General features: G+C 36.9%; 1 protein-coding gene across 1 annotated transcript; it reads right to left on the bottom strand.

Moving 5' to 3' along the window:
- Positions 1 to 2059: 2059 nt before the first annotated feature.
- On the bottom strand, positions 2060 to 3568 carry LOC125118912 (germ cell-less protein-like 2). Its single transcript, XM_047765811.1, has one exon. The coding sequence runs from the start codon at positions 3566 to 3568 to the stop codon at positions 2060 to 2062; it is 1509 nt and encodes a 502-aa protein (XP_047621767.1).
- Between the last annotated feature and the right edge of the window lie 15790 nt (positions 3569 to 19358).

Genomic DNA, 19358 nt, shown 5'->3' with positions numbered 1-19358 from the left:
AACAAATAGTTTCAAGGATTTTGAAACCGAATTTATGTTTATAATAGGGGAAACATAGGGGGAGAGGGAAAAATTAGGTGGCTGTGATTTAAATAGATACAGTACTGAATATAAAATAGATGATTAACAAGGACCTACTGAATGGCACAGTGAAATGTACTCAATACTGCTTAATAACCTATTTGGGAAAATAATCTGAAGAGGAATTGGTGTAGGTATATGCAAAACTGATTTACTTTGCTGTACACATGAAATTAACACAATTTTGTAAGTCAACTGGATTCCAATAAAAAAATTTGTAAAAAATTTAAAATAAATGAAATTGTGAAAAAAAAATGTAAAAAGCAGACAAGTTAGACACAGTATTTGCTAGGGCAAATTTTAAGGGGTCTGAAGGGGCATGAGATCAATCCCCAAGAAAATTGTAACCTGAAATCATACAAAATTGTTATACAAGTACTGATGAATGGAATTACTCTCAATTTACCTTCTCAACCCTAATAAAGTGCAAATACATGCCATTGATAATCATGATGTAAATTATTACAAGTTCTTTATGACCTATGAGAACATGAGGGCCTTGTAAATGAAAAAGAAAAACTGCTGTGGTAAGCATATTAAAATTACTCTTGATTACATGCTTAGTGCTCAAACAATTTTCATACAATCAATACACGTTTATAGAAAAAAGCAATTATATTAAAGTGAAAGTAAACAGCATTCAAGGTGCTCTAAAATATTTGAAAGTTGCACTAGTCAGCTAGACAGACTTGGCCCTCCCTTCTAGCTCAGGGACTGTTTAGAAAACATATCTTTAAATAATTTATTTTCTAAGATCTCCTATTTTGAAATAAATATTACATTAAATATTCTGCAGACAAGAAGAACAAACTCTGGCAAAAATCGAAGTAAGGGAGTTCCCATTGTGGCTCAATGGAAACAAACCCAAATAGTATCCATGAGGACTTAGGCTCAATTCCTGGTCCTGCTCAGTGGGTTAAGGGTTTGGCATTGCCATGAGCTGTGGTGTAGGTCACAGACGCAGCTAGGATATGGTGTTGTGGTTGTGGAGTAGGCCAACAGCTATAGCTTCAATTTAACCCCTAGCTTGGGAACTTCCATATGATGTAGAATCAGCCCTAAAAAAGCAAAAGAAAAAAAATTGAGAAGTAAGCCAGATATAAACACAAATAGAAAAAAATGAAGATATTTTGAAATTATTGATGTCTACATATCCATAAGAATAAATGTTGTTTATAGAAATACATATTAGTATATAGTGCCTAGTCAACCATTTCAAAAGTTATTTCTCTCTGATCCTTCAAGCCTGTAAATACATATATGCATGTATGTACATAAATATATTTATTTTTATATATTTATTTATATATAATACATATGTAATATATATTGTATACTCGTATACTTATATACTTTAACATAAAATAACATGTAATATCATATAATGATATACTTATATATGGAATATTTTATATAATAAAATATACAATTATTATTTATATATTATATATATAGTATGTAATCTGTCATTGTCTGGCTATTTAAAATTGCACATTATAGAGACCAAAAGAGAGTCCCTAATCTCAGGTTTTACCTGATTATTTATTCTCTCCTGTAATAGTGCTTCAAATAAAGCCACACTTGCACAACAATTTCATCAAGGAAGAGAATACTTTATTTGTCTCAATATTAGCAAGGGTAAAATTTATCTAATAAGTTAATTTATTTTAGTTTCCTTGGAAATACAATCTAGTATTTCCATTTTGAGCTTGCTTGCTGATGGTAAATGTACAGCAAAAGAAGACTATTCTTTGACTATTTGCATCATTGACTATTTGGTTTCACAGATATTTGCTTGGAATTGAACTTTTTCTTCAGAGATACATAGAAATAAAATGAAGATAAAGAGTAATGACTTGTAATTGTTACCACATTCAGAAGAGTCATTTTCATTTCTGATATTGATCATCTTTATTACATTTAAACGAAATGAGGCATCAGAAGTTTTCAAAATGCTAAAATAGCCTAATTGACAATATTACCGATTTCCTGGATTTTCTAATGATATAAACAGGAAGTTACAGAATATATATAAAGGGAAGCTGAGAGCTATGCTATCCAACTTCATTACCACTTGTTCCTCATCCCTTTCAAAAGTAAGAATTTTATAACCAGTTGTTTTTCTGAAACTCAATTTTCCACTAGAATCGAAATATACCAAAGTTAATCTGAATGCAATATTTCTTAGATTCTGTAAACAGGTGGAACCATCATATGGCTGACTGAAAGTATTCTGTTTGAAAATTATATAATGGCTGGTGAAGATGACATGTAAAGGAAAGCCAAAGTTATAACCTGACCACTTCCAAGAATACTTTCCATCCTTGACAATCCTTTTGCCACATCTCATGCTATATTCTTCAAGTTCTGTTTCATTAATGTCTCTAGGCCCAATTTCACTGTATTGTTGTGCTCTAAGCAAGGTAAACCATTGCTGTTTATAAACAGATGATAGCCATTTTGAAGGTATTAGAGAATCTTGTTCAATAACTCTTGCGGAGGCCAGGTCGCAGATTATATGTTGAAACCTCAAATTTTTAAATACTGGTTGAAATACTATGCCTTGATTGGTTTCAAGAAAGGCAGTGTTACCAACACCTTCCCTGTGCCTGGAAAACCAGTTGTTTGCCTTAACTAAAAGCTGTTTCACTGAGCCGTTCCAAGCAGGGTTAAGGCGGAGGAACATCCACTCTTTAAGTGTGGTGTATACATCCATTTCTTTTTGCATTACTAATAAATTAGAAGAAGAAATGAGCAAATTCATAAGATCTGTACTGAGGTCTTTGTAAAGTTCAACACTTGGATGAGTCATCAAATTGTGGAGAAGCCATTCAAAGCACCCTGTCTTTACAGAATCTAATCCATAGGTCTCTGCTGCCGCATAATAGCCACATACAGTTTTCACATTAATTGTTTCCTTCATAGTCTCATTACATTGCTGAATTAAGTCTTCGACTTGAAGCAGGCATGCAGTTGCCAAAACTCCTGGAACTTGAAGGGGCTCCATTGAGACGCATTCATCCTTGTACAATGAGCCTAGTACAAAGTGCAGGGATTCTACATTTATATACTGGTCATTAATCTCCAGATCAATAATATCTTTGGGAGATTCTTTCCAAGAACCTCTAAATAGAGTATCAAAATAGTCCAACTGACATAAAAACATTTTGTGTAAACACCATACTTTCCCAAGAGCACGGATTTTAATGTCACTATTTTCCCCATTCAAAAATAAAGTTTGGTAAGCATACTCGGATGCGATCTTAACTTTTTTACCCTGGCTTGTACTGACAACTTTCTGTAGATCATCCTCCTGGTCTAGAAACCCGTAGTTGTTTTCAGATTCAGGACCCAAGCAAGGTCTGCTCTTCTGTTTGCGCTTGCGGCTGCCAAACACATAACTGGGACCTGCCTGGGCTTCTAGCTGCTGTGGTTCAGCTGTGTCTGACTCCCTGCATCGCAGGATTCGACTGTTCAAGGGCCCCATAGATGAGGTCTCTCAGAGCTCCTAAAGAGACTGTTGCAGAGACTTCTCTGCCTTGGCATTGCTGTGGCTAGCCACCTCCTCCTAGGCCTTAGCCTCACTAGGACCCTTTAGCACAGTCTCAAACGTCACAGAGGATGCCCCGCATTCTTCATTGTCTTCCCTAGCCCCTCCTTTCCTGTGGCCACGCCCCCTGCATCCAGTTGTCCACTGAGCCTGGCCACTTGCCATGGCCTCAGTCTCCAGGTTTTCCTTGAGAATGCTTTTCTATAAGGGAAATGACTGAGTCAAAGGCATTTTGATCACAGTGTTAAAGATCAGGCATATTCACATTCCTCCTGCCAGTGTGCGAGAAAATTCTTTTCTCAACTCTCAGCAGTATTAAATATAGTAATCTACCTACAATTTTTAGCAATTTAAAAAATGTGTACAGTGGTATCTTATAATATTCATTACTAGAGAAGGTAAACTTTCATTTCATGTGTGTATGTATGTATATATATGTATATTTGTATATATAGACACAATTATATATAATTATATATAAAAGTAATTTTTATAATTATATATATATTTTTAAATCTCCATAGGGAGACATTTCAAATTTTCCTAATAAGGTACATCTTCATAATCTTTGCTTATTTCTGTATAGGTTTGTATATATTTTCTCCTTAGAGTAAAATCTTATCTCCTTATACTATAAGTCTGATCTATCTATCTATCCACCTACATAGTCTTTTAACAATTTTCATTTACCATGTATAATTTTATGGGATTCTTTGTTATAAAGATATCTTAATTCTTTTTCATTAGTTTTTTAAACCAAGATTGAGTTAGAGTATAGCTAATTTGATGCCATTCTTTTTGAATTTTATTTTATTGGAGAAGAGTTGATTTACAATCTAATCTAATTTACAATGTAATACATTTCAGATGTATAGTCATACATACAAATATATCCATTCTTTTTTTCCCATATAGGTTATTACAAACTACTGAGTAAATTTTCCTGTGCTATAAAGTAAGTTCTCATTAATCACCTATTTTATACAGTAGTGTGTATATGTTATTCTAACCCTCCCAATTCTTCCCTCCCCCCCAAGGATTTCACATATAGTAACCATAAGATTGGTTTTGAAATCTGTTGTATAAATAAGTTCTTCTGTATTACTTTTTTAGATATCATATGATATTTGTATTTAAGATATTTTAATTCTTAAGAAACCAAATCAGATTTTCCAAATACAAGGTTTTACATTTCAGATAAGGCATCTAATTTCAGATAAGTTAAGGTAAGGCTTATATAAATATTATTCTGTATTTCCTTGTTCAACATTCATTGTATTATTTAACTCATATTACATCTAAATATTAAATTTTATTACATTTCAAAATTCTCATAATTTTAAGTGACAGAGGCATTATACAAAATAGTGTGTATATTATGAGTGAAATTTTTAGAAACAGAAAAAAATGCACATATATGTATATGCACACAAAGAGAAAATACTGAAAATAATAGACAATATTCTACCATTGGTTGTCTTTGGATATTGGTATTATGTGTAGGATCAGAAGTAAGCCCAGGCAGTAGGTATAGCGAATCCTATAAACAGTGAATAATTGGTTGCATAGAGTTCTCCATCCTTCTTAGCTGCAGTTTTATGGGTCTTTCTTTCTCTTTAGCACAAATTCCTTTCCCTTTTCACAAAGAAGGACAATCTCACTTTCAAAGAGTTGGGGAAATATTCAGGGACAAAGACAATGAAACATTCAAGATTATTTTTAGAGAACAACTTTTGGTTTGTTTCATTCACTATCAGAATCTCAGCAACAAGACCCAGGTCTTCTATGTGCTTATAAAATATTTATTGAATCAGTGAACATATATTTTGCCATATCTATTGAGTGTATATGATTAGTTTTTGTACATTTTTATTCATAAACCCAACACAGTATTATGCCTGCTTATAGGAAGCATAGTCCTTGTTTACAAAGATATTAAGGCCCTTTTGTCTTTGAACATCCTCAAAACTGTCTTTAAGAGGTTCCCTTTCATCTAAGATATATATATATATATATAGTCTCCCCAGAGTTGCATGTCAGTTGCCTCTGTAAACTCATTAATTCTGTATCTACATAGAAGAGCTCAGAGACAAGTTACTTCTTAATTTTGTTGACAAATTTTCATTATTCACTCTCTTGGTTTCTCTCAGTCATCCCTCTGATTTTGGAAGCACCTAAGTAGCCTTCATTAGATTTAGGCCTGCTTTTCTAATTCTTCTTTTTATTACTCAAATTAATTTATCACATCTGTAGTTGTATAATGATCATAACAATCCCATTTCACAGGATTTCCATCCCACAGCCTGAGCACATCCCCCCACATCCCAAACTGTCTCCTCCAGAGACCATGAGTTTTTCAATGTCTGTGAGTCAGCATCTGCTCTGCAAAGAAGTTCAGTCTGTCCTTTTTTCAGATTCCATATGTCAGTGAAAGCATTTGATGTTGGTGTCTCATTGTATGGCTGACTTCACTTAACATGATAATTTCTAGGTCCATCCATGTTGCTAAAAATTCCTGTATTTCATTCCTTTTAATGGCTGAGTAATATAGTAGATGAACAAGATAGTCTGTGAGGGGAGTGAAGAATACTGCATTCAGTCTCACACAGGTCATGTTTCCCACAGTGTCAGTATTTTCCTTAGTTCATTGCAGCACCACAAGTTACTGCCTGGTTATCCCAATGGAGAGTCATCTCTCTCTGCAATGATGCTGGATTCAGGCCTTTCTCCTCCAATCTGTACCCACAAAGGCTTGAACATGGTAGTATTTACTACCTGTTAAAGACATGTTAAAAGAAAGGAGCAACCTATGTAAACTGGGTTACTGATGCAAACTCTGAAAAGGAAGTAGAACTTGAGTGAGGGATTGAAAAGTGGGTCTGATTTTGATATAAATTGCAGAGGGGGAAGAAGGGAGGGAGGGAAATAATCTGAGGAGAGTAGAGCATGAGAGCATACCCAAAGGGCAAAACTTGTTCAATAATAGACAATCAAAAATTCCAAAAACAGATGCAAAAATCCTCAGCAAAATACTATCAAACCAAATCCAACAATACATTAAAAGGATTATACATCATGATCAAGTGGGATTTATCCCAGGGATGCAAGAGTTCTTCAATATCTGCAAATCAATCAGTGTGATACACCAAATTAACAAACTGAAGAATAAAAACGATATAATTCTCTCAAAAGATGCAGAAAAAGCCTTTGAAAAAAATCCAACACCCATTTCTGATAAAAAAAAAAAAAACCTTCAGAAAGTGGGCATAGTGGGAACCTTCCTCAACATGATAAGGGCCATATATGACCAACCCACAGCAAACATCATTCTCAATGGTGAAAAGCTGAAAGAATTCCCACTGAGATCAGGAACAAGACAAGGATGTCTGCTCTCACAATTACTCTTCAACATAGTTTTGGAAGTCCTAGCCACAGAAATCAGAGAAGTAAAAGAAATAAAAGGAATCCAAATTGGAAAGGAAGAAGTAAAACTATCACTATTTGCAGATGACATGATAGGATCCTAAAAACGCTACCAGAAAACTGTTACAGCTCATCCATGAATTTGTCAAAGTCGCAGGATACAAAATCAATACACAGAAATTGATAGTGTCTCTATATACTAACGATGAAAGAGCAGAAAGAGAAATTAGGGAAGCAATCCCATTTACCATTGCATCCAAAAGAATAAAATTCCTAGGAGTAAACCTATTTAAAGAAACAAAAGACGTGTACTCTGAAAACTATAAGATACTGATGAAAGAAATCAAAGATGACACAAATAGATGGAAAGATATACCATGCTCGTGGATTGGAAGAGTTAATATTATCAAAATGACTATGCTACCCAAGGCAATCTACAGATTCAATGCAATCCCTATCAAATTACCAAGGACATTTTTCACAGAACTTGAACAAAATATTTTAAAGTTTGTTTGGAAGCACAAAAGACCCAGAATAGCCAAAGACATCCTGAAAAAGAAAAATGGAGCTGGAGGAATCAGGCTACCAGACTTAAGACTATACTACAAAGCAACAGTCGTCAAACTGCATGGTACTGGCAAAAAGACAAACATCTAGATCAGTGGAATAGGATAGAAAGCCCAGAATTAAACCCACACACCTACAGCCAACTCATCCTCACAAAGGAGCCAAGGATATACAACGGAGAAAGGACAGCTTGTTCAATAAGTGGTGCTGGGAAAACTGGACAGCCACATGGAAAAGAATGAAATTGGAACACTCCCTAACACCATCCACAAAAGTAAACTCCAAATGGATGAAAGACCTAAATATAAGACCAGACACTACAAAACTCTTAGAGGAAAACATAGGCCAAACCCTCTCTGACATAAATGACAGCAACATCTTCTCAGATCTACCTCTTAGAGTATTGACAATAAAAACAAAAAATAAACAAATGGGACCTAATCAAACTTCAAAGTTTCTGCACAGCAAAGGAAACCCTAAACAAAATGACAAGACAACGCACAAAATGGGAGAAATATTTGCAAGTGAATCAACTGACAAGGAATTCATCTCCAAAATTTATAAACACCTCCTACCATTCAATAACAAAAAAAACAAAGAACCCCATCCAAAAATGGGCAGAAGATCTAAACAGACAGTTCTCCAAAGAAGACATACAGATGACCGAAAAACATATGAAAAGATGTTCAACATCAGTCATCATTAGAAAAATGCAAATCAAAACCACTAGGAGGTAGCACCCTACACCAGCCATCATCAAAAAGTCTACAAACAGTAAGTGTTGGGGAGGGTGTGGAGAAAAAGGAACCCTAGTACACTATTGGTGGGAATGTAAATCGGTGGAACCACTGTGGAAAACAATATGGAAATACCTCAGAAAACTAAACATAGAACTACGATATGACCCAGAAATCCCACTCTTGGGCATAAATTCGGGCAAAACCTACTGCAATCCAATTTCTCCCTTTAAATTATTCTTTAAATCTCTTTTCAATTGGTGGACTTCTTTGTGTTCATTTTTTTTTTTTCATTTCTGGATGCCTGCTGCTCCAGGCCAGGGATAAAATCCAAGCTGGAGCTGCAACCTAAGCCACAGCTGTGGCAATGCCCTATCATTAACCTATTGCACTGGGCTAGGAATTGAACCCGCTCCCTGCTGCTGCAGAAGTATTGTTGCTCTCATGCCACAGTAGTAACTCCTCGTATTGTTGCTCTCATGCCACAGTAGTAACTCCTCCATGTATTTTTTTAATATTAAGATATTATTGGTTTTCATACTTCCAAATATTTTATTTAAAAGAATCTAGGGTGAGATTGAAGGAAATAGAATATGGTTTCTCAAATATATACACCTGGAAACTGCTTGGAAATTTTGTGATTATGAAATACTTTTGTTTAAAAGAGCAAATTTCCCTGTTTGTGGAGATTTGTAAGTATTATGATATTGTCTTGTTCTCAAAACATGCATGTTGGAAATGGTATGGAAGTCCATGTGGCACAGGATGAAACAAGAATGAGAGTTGAGAGGAATAAGTTTATTTCACTCACAGGTCCCGGGGAGGGGATTGATTTCATAACACACTGGGTCGCTACAAAAATGTGATATTTGGGGCAAGTGTCAGAAGATAAAAACAGGGGGACAGTCTAGACTGGAATCTGTATTGGGATTTCCATGGGAAAGGCAAGGTACGTCAGTGTAAGGTACTGATAGTTTCAACAATTCCTGTGGGCTTTGGGATATAGGTATGGTCTCTTGTTGTAACTAGCTATGGGATATTTTAGAGCAGAGGAAATATTGGTTGGGTGTGTGACACTTAGATGAGATGGTTGATGCTATAGACTCAATATTTGTTGGCTTGTATGTGAAAGGCCTGCTCTATGACAAGCTGTTTGCAATTCCTAAGAAAAGGGTAGCACTTGGATTGGTAATATCTGCCATGATCTGTCCCTAAATGACAGAACATTAAAAATAAAGAAAATAAGAAAATACTCTTAATGTAATTGGCTACATGATGAATGAATGCCAAACAGACAAACAGAAAATCACAGAATAATTTTATATATGATGCCATATAAAATGATTAATATAGACATTGTTTTTCAAACGAGTTAGTAGTTACTATTTCAAAATAGCAAAAAGATATAAATAACAGATATATCAATGAATCTGAACCTCAAAGAGTAAATTATTTGTTCTATCCATCAAGATAGCATATATCTTAGAAAATGCTGTTGAAATTCAGATCTGGTGAATTTGTAGAGAATAGGAGAATATTTCAGGAAAGAGAAATATGTGCACTTGAATGTGTATTCTGCTGCTTTCAGATGTAATGCTCTCTATATATAAATTAAGGCCACTTGGTCTAATGTGTCATTTAAGGCCTGTATTTCCTTACTTGAATTTCTGTCTGGATGGTCTGTTTATCTAATGTAAAGTGGGGTGTTGAAATATGCTATGATTACTGTGTTACTGTTGATTTCTCCTTTTATGGCTATTCATATTTCCATATATATGTATATGTTGATATATTGGATGCATATATATTAACCATTTTTATATCTTCTTCTTGGATTGACCCATTGATCATCATGTAGTGTCCTTTAACTCTCATAACAGTTTTTATTTTAACATCTGTTTTGATGATATGAGTATTGCTACTCCAGTTTTCTCCTGATTTCCATTGGTATGGAAAACATTTTTCTCCCCCTCACTGAATGTCTTTATGAACCTATAGATCTGAGGTGGGTTTCTTATATGCTGCATTCATATGGGTCTTATTTTTATATCCATTCAGCCAGCTCAAGTTTTTGCTTGGAGAATTTAATCCATTTACATCTGAGAAAAAAATTAATGAAGTATAGTCAATTTATAATGTTATATTAGTTTCATATGCATAACAAAGTGATCAGTTTATATATCATATATATATATATGTATACACACACACACACACACGTGTGTGTGTGTTCATTCTTTTTCCCATATAGCTTATTGCAGAACATTGAGTAGACCTCACTGTGCTATAAAGTAGTTCCTTATAAGTTATATATTTTATATATGTTAATCCCATCCAGCCAATTTATCCCTCCCAACCACAGTTTCCCTTTGGTGAACAAAATTCTGATTTTTGTATTTATGAGTTTGTTTGTTTTATAAATAAGTTCATTTCTATCATTTTTATTAGTTTATACATCTAAGTGGCATCATGTGCTATTTGTCTTTCTTACTGTCTGGCTTATTTAACTTATTATGATAAGCTCTAGGCCCATCCATGTTACAACAAATGGCATTTTTTGGTTATTTTTTATGGATGAGTAATATCCCATTGTACATATGTAACATGTCTTCTTCATCTGTTGCTCTTTTGATAGATATTTAAGTTGTTTCCTTGACTTGGCTAATGTAAATAGTGGTGAAATGAATTGGGGTGTCTATATCTTTTCAAATCATGGTTTTCTCCAGATACATATGCCAAAAAGTGAGATTGCTGGTCATATAGTTGTTATATATTTAGTTTTAAAAGTAACCTCCATACTATTCTCCACAGTGGTTACACCAATTTACATTCCTACCAAAAGCTTAGGAGTGTTCACTTTTATTGTTTGGAGATTTTGTTGATGGCCATTCTGACTGGTGTGAGGTGATACCTCACAGTTGTTTTGACTTACATTTCTCTAACAACTAGTGATGTCGAGCATTTTTTTCCATGTGCTTTTTGGAAATTTGTCTTCTTTGTAGAAATGTCTATTTAGATCTTCTGACCACTTTTTGTTTGGGTTCTTTTTTTGATATAAAACTGTATGAGATGTTTGTATATTTTGGCAATTAATCCTCTGTTAGTTACTACATTTGCAAAGATTTTTCTCCCATTCTGTGGGTTGCCTTTTTGTTCTTGTTGTTGCTGTTACTGATATGGCTATATTTGCTGTGCAAAAGGTTTTTTTTCCCATTGTACAGCAAGGGGGTCAGGTTATCCTTACATGTATAGATTACAATTACATTTTTCCCCCACCCTTACTTCTGTTGCAACATGAGTCTCTAGACAAAGTTTTCAATGCTATTCAGCAGGATCTCCTTGTAAATCTATTCTAAGTTGTGTCTGATAAGCCCAAGCTCCCGATCCCTCCCACTCCCTCCCCCTCCCCCTCCCATCAGGCAGCCACAAGTCTCTTCTCCAAGTCCATGATTTTCTTTTCTGAGGAGATGTTCATTTGTGCTGGATATTAGATTCCAGTTATAAGTGATATCATATGGTACTTGTCTTTGTCTTTCTGGCTCATTTCACTCAGGATGAGAGTCTCTAGCTCCATCCATGTTGCTGCAAATGGCATTATGTCATTCTTTTTTATGGCTGAGTAGTATTCCATTCTGTATATATACCACTTCTTCCAAATCCAATCCTCTGTCGATGGACATTTGGGTTGTTTCCATGTCCTGGCTATTGTGAATAGGGCTGCAATGAACATGTCCGGATAGATGCCCAAGAGTGGGATTGCGGGGTCATATGGAAGTTTTATGTATAGACTTCTAAGGTATCTCCAAACTGTTCTCCATAGTGGCTCTACCAGTTTACATTCCCACCAACAGTGTAGCAGGGTTCCCTTTTCTCCACAGCCCCTCCAGCACTTGCTATTTGTGGATTGATGAATGATGGCCATTCTGACTGGTGGGAGGTGGTATCTCATGGGAGTTTTGATTTGCATTTCTCTTATAACCAGCGATGTGGAGCATTTTTTCATGTGTTTGTTGGCCATCTGTATATCTTCTTTGGAGAAATGTCTATTCAGGTCTTTTGCCCATTTTTCCATGGATTGATTGGCTTTTTTGCTGTTGGGTTGTATAAGTTGTTTATATATTCTAGAGATTAATCCCTTGTCGCTTGCATCATTTGAAACGATTTTCTCCCATTCTGTAAGTTGTCTTTTTGTTTTCTTTTGGGTTTCCTTGGCTGTGCAAAAGCTTGTCAGTTTGATGAGGTCCCATGGGTTTATTTTTGCTCTAATTTCGATTGCTTTGGGAGACTGACCTGAGAACATATTCATGCTGTGGATGTCCGAGAGTGTTTTGCCTATGTTTTCTTCTAGGAGTTTGATGGTGTCCTGTCGTATATTTAAGTCTTTCAGCCATTTGGAGTTTCTTTTTGTGCATGGTGTGAGGGTGTGTTCTAGTTTCATTGCTTTGCATGCAGCTGTCCAGGTTTGCCAGCAATGCTTGCTGAATAGAAGTTCTTTTTCCCATTTTATATTCTTACCTTCCTTGTCAAAGATTAACTGACCGTAGATGTCAGGGTTTATTTCTGGGTTCTCGCTTCTGTTCCATTGGTCAGTCTGTCTGTTTTGATACCAGTACCACACTGTTTTGATGACTGTGGCTTTGTAGTATTTCTTGCAGTCTGGGAGAGTGATGCCTCCTGCTTGGTTTTTGTTTCTCAGGATTGCTTTGGCGATTCTGGGTCTTTTGTGGTTCCATATAAATGTTTGGATTGTTTGTTCTAGTTCTGTGAAAAATGTCATGGGTAATTGGATAGGGATTGCATTGACTCTGTAGATTGCTTTGGGTAGTATGGCCATTTTTACAATATTGATTTTCCCAATCCAGGAACATGGAATGTTTTTCCATGTCTTTACATCTTCTTTGATTTCTTTGGTTAAAGTTTTATAGTTCTCGGCATAGAGGTCCTTTACCTCCTTGGTCAGGTGTATTCCGAGGTATTTGATTTGGTGAGGTGCAATTTTAAAAGGTATCGTGTTTTTGTATTCCTTTTCTAATAGTTCATTGCTGGTATACAGAAATGCAACTGACTTCTGAATGTTCATCTTATATCCTGTTACATTGCTGAATTTATGAATCAGTTCAAGTAGTTTTGGGGTTGAGTCCTTAGGGTTTTCTATGTATATTATCATGTCATCTACATACAGTGACAGTTTGATCTCTTCTCTTCCTATATGGATGCCTTTTATTTCTTTTGTTTGTCTCATTGCTGTGGCTAGGACTGCCAAAACTATGTTGAAGAGCAGTGGTGAGGGTGGGCATCCCTGTCTTGTTCCAGATTTGAGTGAGAAGGCTTTCAGTTTTTCCCCATTGAGTATTATATTTGCCGTGGGTTTATCATAGATGGCTTTGATCATATTCAGTAATGTTCCCTCTATACCCACTTTGGCGAGAGTCTTGATCATGAATGGATGTTGGACTTTGTCAAATGCTTTTTCCTGCATCTATTGAGATGATCATATGATTTTTTGACTTTTCTTTTTTTAATGTGGTGTATGATGCTGATTGATTTGCATATGTTGAACCATCCTTGTGAACCTGGGATGAACCCAACCTGGTCATGGTGTCTAATTTTTTTGGTATGTTGTTGGATTCGGTTGGCTAAGATTTTGTTGAGAATTTTTGCATCTATATTCATCAATGATATTGGGCGATAGTTTTCTTTTTTGGTGGTATCTCTGTCTGGTTTTGGAATGAGGGTGATTATGGCATCATAGAATGTCTTTGGGAGTATTCCTTCTTCTTCAACCTTTTGAAAGAGTTTCAGGAGGATGGGCACCAGTTCCTCTTTATATGTTTGATAGAATTCACCTGGGAAGCCATCGGGTCCTGGACTTTTATTTGTAGGGAGTGATTTTATGACCTCTTCAATTTCATTTCTAGTGATCGGTCTGTTCAGTTGGTTTGTTTCTACTTGATTCAGTTTTGGCAGGCTGTAGTATTCTAGAAAATTGTCCATTTCTTCCAGATTGTCCAACTTGTTGCTGTATAGTGGTTCATAGTATTCTCTTACGGTTTTTTGTATTTCTGCAGTATCCATTGTGACTTCTCCTTTTTCACTTATAATTTTGGTTATTTGGGTTCTTTCTCTCCTCTTTTTAGTGAGTCTGGCCAGGGGGTTGTCAATTTTGTTCACCTTTTCAACGAGCCAGCTCTTGGTTTTATTAATTTTCCCTATTGTTTATTGAATCTCTATTTTATCGATTTCTTCTTTGATCTTTATAATTTCCTTCCTTCTGCTGACTTTAGGACTTTTTTGGTCTTCTTCTTCTAATTCATTTAGGTGGAGGGTTAAGTTGTCCATTTGGGATCTTTCTTCTTTTTTGAGAAAGGCCCGTATTGCTATAAATTTCCCTCTGAGCACTGCTTTCGCAGCATCCCATAGGTTTTGAGCGGTTGTGTCTTCATTATCATTTGTTTCAAGGTAGTTTTTAATTTCCTTCTTGATTTCCTCATTGACCCATTGGTTTTTTTAGTAGCATGTTGTTTAGTCTCCATGCAGTAGGTTTTTTCTCTTTCCTTTTCCCATGGTTGATTTCTAACTTCATGGCATTGTGGTCAGAGAAGATACTTGAGATAATGTCTATGCTCCTAAATTTATTGAGATTAGCTTTGTGTCCCAATATGGGGTCGATTCTTGAGAATGTTCCATGAGCATTTGAGAAGAATGTGTATTCTGCTTTTTTTGGATGTAGGGTCCTGAAGATATCCATGAAGTCTCACTTTTCTATTGTTTCCTTTAGGATCTCTGTTGCTTTATTGGTTTTCTGTCTAGAGGATCTGTCCATTGATGTGAGGGGGGTATTAAGGTCTCCTACTATGATTGTATTCTCATCAATATCTCCCTTTATGTCTGTTAATATTTGTTGTATGTATCTGGGTGCTCCTGTATTTGGGGCATATATGTTGACAATAGTAACATCCTCTCCTTGGATGGATCCCTTAATCATTAAGTAGTGTCCTTTTTGTCTTTCTTTATGTCTTTTGTTTTAAAGTCTATTTTGTCTGATATGAGCATTATGACTCCTGATTTTCTGTCATGTCTATTGGCATGACATATTTTTCCCCACCCTTTCACCTTCAATCGATATGTATCTTTTGTCCTAAGGTGAGTTTCTTGTAGGCAGCATATTGAAGGTTTTTGCCTTTTTATCCACTCAGGCACTCTGTGTCTTTTGATTGGGGCATTCAGTCCATTGACATTTAAGGTGATAATTGATAGATGATTGTTTATTGCCATTTGAACCTCGTGTTCCAGTTGATTCTGTGGTTCTCCATTCTTCCTTTATTTTATTTATTTTTTTTTTGGTTGCATGGTCTCTGTTATTATCTGCTTGAGTGTATTTTTTTTCATTTTTTGCGAATGCAATATTTGCTTTTGGCTTGTGGTTGCCCTGGTTTTTAAGTAAGCTAACCCCTTCCCATAATTGTGTGTTTTAGCCTGATGGTCCTGTAAGTTCAAACCCTTCATTACTATATTAAAATTAAGAAGAGAAACATACAAACAAACAAACAAAAAGGGTTATTTCCTTCCTAACATCCCTTGTCCACATTTTATGGTTTTGATGACTCTTTTTTTATTTTTATCTTTTTAATTTTATTTTGTTTGAGGCCTGTTCATGATTAAATCTGTATGCTGGCTTATTTGAGTGACTGCTCTCTAATTGCGGTTTCCTCAGTCCTAGTTCTTCCTCTTCTTCTTTTTTTTTTCTTTTCTTTTTTCTTCCCTTTCCTTCCTTTCTTTTTGGTTTAGAGAAGCCCTTTCAATATTTCCTTTAACCTGGGTTTTGTGTTGCAGTATTCTTTAAGTTTTTGTTTGTTGGAAAAAAATTTTATTTCCCCTTCTATGTTAAATGATATTCTTGCTGGATAGAGTATTCTAGGTTGCATATTTTTTCCTTGGAGCACTTTCAGTATCTCTTGCCATTCCCTCCTGGCCTGTAGTGTTTCTGTAGAGAAGTCAGCTGATATTCTTATGGGGGTTCCCTTGTAGGTAACATTCTGTTTTTCTCTTGCTGCCTTTAGGATCCTCTCTTTATCACTAACTTTTGCCATTTTTATTATGCTGTGTCTTGGTGTGGGTCTGTTTGGGTTCAGTGTGTTTGGGGCCCTCTGTGCTTCTTGTATCTTGAACCCAGCAGCCTTTAGATTTGGGAAGTTTCCAGCGATAATTTCTTCAAATATATTTTCCATTCCCTTATCTTTTTCTACTCCTTCTGGAATTCCTATTATGCGTAGATTGGCCCGCTTTATATTATCCCATAGGTCTCTTATATTGCTTTCCAGTTTTTGGATTTGGTTTTCTGTCTGTTGACCTGATTGGGTGATTTCCATTATTCTATCTTCCATATCACTGATTCGTTCTTCTGCATTATTCATTCCGGTTTTTACTGCCCCTAGTTCAGTTTGCATCTCTGCAAATGAGTGTTCTAGTTTTTCTTGGCTCCTCCTTATATTTTCTAGTTCCTTTCTGAGGGTATCTGCATTACTGTTCATATCTTCTCTTAATTCCTTCAGTATTTTCACTGTTTCTCTTTTGAACTCCAGGTCTGTCAGACTGCAGAGATCTGTCTCATTGTTGACTGTTTTAGGTGAGTTCTCCTGTTGGTTTGACTGGGGGTGGTTTCTCAGCTTCTTCATCTTGCTTGTTGTTTTCTTTCTCCTGAGGGAGTTGCACTCTCCGTGATCAGGCAGTGTTTGCCTTGTCACTGCCATGGAATATTTCCTGAGGGCTGGCGTTGTTGGTCAATCTTTTTTGAGGCAGTGTGGCTTTTCTGGAGTGTTGATGGGTCTAACAGTGTTTCTTTGAAGCAAAGGAGGACTTCCTGAGGGCAGCCAGAACTGGGAGGTCCACAGCACGATGGTAGCAGATTTCACTTGGTCATGCAGAGCTTGCTCTGGTGTTTTTAGGCTGTGGGGTTCTTGCAGGGGGTTGGCGGTGTTGGGCAGCTGTTCCTCAGGAGTGCAGCACCCCCTGGGGGCTGGAGCAGCTATCTGGGTCACTGAGAACCTAAGAGGCTCTTCCCTAGGGCAGCCCAACTCAGAAGGACAGCCTGAGAATGTAGGCAGATCTTTTCACAGTGTGGCCAAGCTTGTTGCAGATTTTCTGGGCCGCAGGGGCTCTTCCAGGGGGCTGGTGGTGCTTAGAAGCTATTCTGTGGGAGTGGGGCACCCCCTAGTGGCTTGGGTGGGTAGCAGGGCCACTGGAAACCCAAGATGCTCCTCCCCAGTGCAGCCCGACTCAGAAAGACCGTCTGAGATCCTTTCCTGGCTCGGCCAAGCTTATTGCAGCTTTTCTGGGCTGCAGGGGTTCCTGACTGGAGCTGGCAGTCCTATGTTGTGCAAAAGCTTTTAAGTTTAATTAGATCTCATTTGATTATTTTCACTATACTAGGAGGTGGATCAAAAAGCTATTTTTGATATTTTTTCGAATAGTATTTGACATGGCAGTTCCCATTGTGATGCAGTGGAAATAAATTCAACTATTATCCATGAGGATGTGGGTTCAATCCCTGGTCTTGCTCAGTGGGTCAGGGATCCAGCATTGCCATGAGCTGTGGTGGAGGCTGGAGATACAACTCAGATACTGCATTGTTGTGGCTGTGGCATAAGCCATCAGGTGTAGCTCCAATTTGACCCCTGGCCTTGGAACTTCCATAAACCATGGGAATGGCCTTAAAAAATTTTGACCTGTTTTCCTCTAGGTGTTTTATACTATCTGGACTTTCATTTAGGTCTTTAATCCATTTTGAGTTTATTTTTGTGTATGGTGTTAGAGCCTGTTAGTCCCAGCAAACATTACTGAAGAAACTCTCTTTTTTTCCACTTCATATTCTTGCCTGCCTTTCATACATTAATTGACCATGGGTGCTTCAGTGTATTTTTGGGCTTTCCATCCTATTCCACTGATGTATATTTATGATTTTGTTTTTGCCAGCACCATAAATTTTGATGACTATAGTTTTGTAGTATAGTCTGAAGTCAGGGAGCATGATTCCACCAATTCTGTTTTTATTTTTCAACAATGCTTTTGCTATTTGAGTTTTTTGGGTTTCCATAAAAAAATTAAAATTTGGAGAAAAAAATAGTGGCAGAGGAGTAGGCCATAAGGCTCACATACTCCCACAAATACATTGAAAATCCATCTATATGTGCAACTATTGAGGTGGATCAGGTCCTGCACCCCTAGGAGGGAGCTGGAAAGAGGAAAAACTCCTGCACACTGTGAAGAGCCCAACACCAGCCAAGAGACCAGCCAAGACAGAGGAGGATATTTAGAGTATTGGAAGAGAAAAGTAAAATCGGTTTAGAGAAGTTAAAACAGAAACAGTTCTCCACAAAAAGTCAGTCCTGCCCTGAACGTCCCAAATATAGGCTGATATGATCAGTGTCTGGGAATTCAAACTCCAGCTTTTGAGATCACACTCAGAGAAAGAGCTGGAGCTGGTTACATGGAAAAAAAAATAGGATTGGTAGTGGAGAGATAACCTGAAGGGACTAGAGCCTCGAATGACCACATTTGAGGCTGCATGCAGAAGAAACCTAGTTTGGCTTGGAGGCTAGGCACCATTTTTAGGGGGTGGTAGAGGGAAGGGGCAGGATCCACCACTATAGCCTTACCCCCTGCAAGTGTAATAAGGCTGCAAGATGCCAACTACTCCAGATACAGGATTGACCCTACAGAAGTGGCTGCTTAGCAATAGTTGGGGAGCAGCCCCCTGCCCTTAATGCCATGGAGAAAGTGGAGCAAGTTGAGGGAACCCTTGGATCAAATGGAAGGAACTCTAGAATAGCACAGCAGTGAGGTGAGGGGACACTGAAAATATTGCTGTAAAAGTGCAAATGATCTTAGGAGTCAGAAGCAACCTCCTAAGTGCGTGGGCAAAAGGCTACAATTTGTCTAGGAGGCTGAAGGTGAATTTGGAAGCAGCACAGCATGTGCAGGAATCTGCATGGGGCCCTCTG

The sequence above is a fragment of the Phacochoerus africanus genome, chromosome X (assembly GCF_016906955.1).
Source record: "Phacochoerus africanus isolate WHEZ1 chromosome X, ROS_Pafr_v1, whole genome shotgun sequence".
NCBI lineage: Eukaryota > Metazoa > Chordata > Mammalia > Artiodactyla > Suidae > Phacochoerus > Phacochoerus africanus.
The sequence above is the reverse complement of the archived record's forward strand: the minus strand, read 5'-3'. Positions and strand labels throughout refer to the sequence as shown.

What these genes read in the sequence shown, in the direction of transcription:
- LOC125118912 (XM_047765811.1), bottom strand. Translation starts at nt 3,568, where the DNA reads ATGGGGCCCTTGAACAGTCGAATCCTGCGATGCAGGGAGTCAGACACA.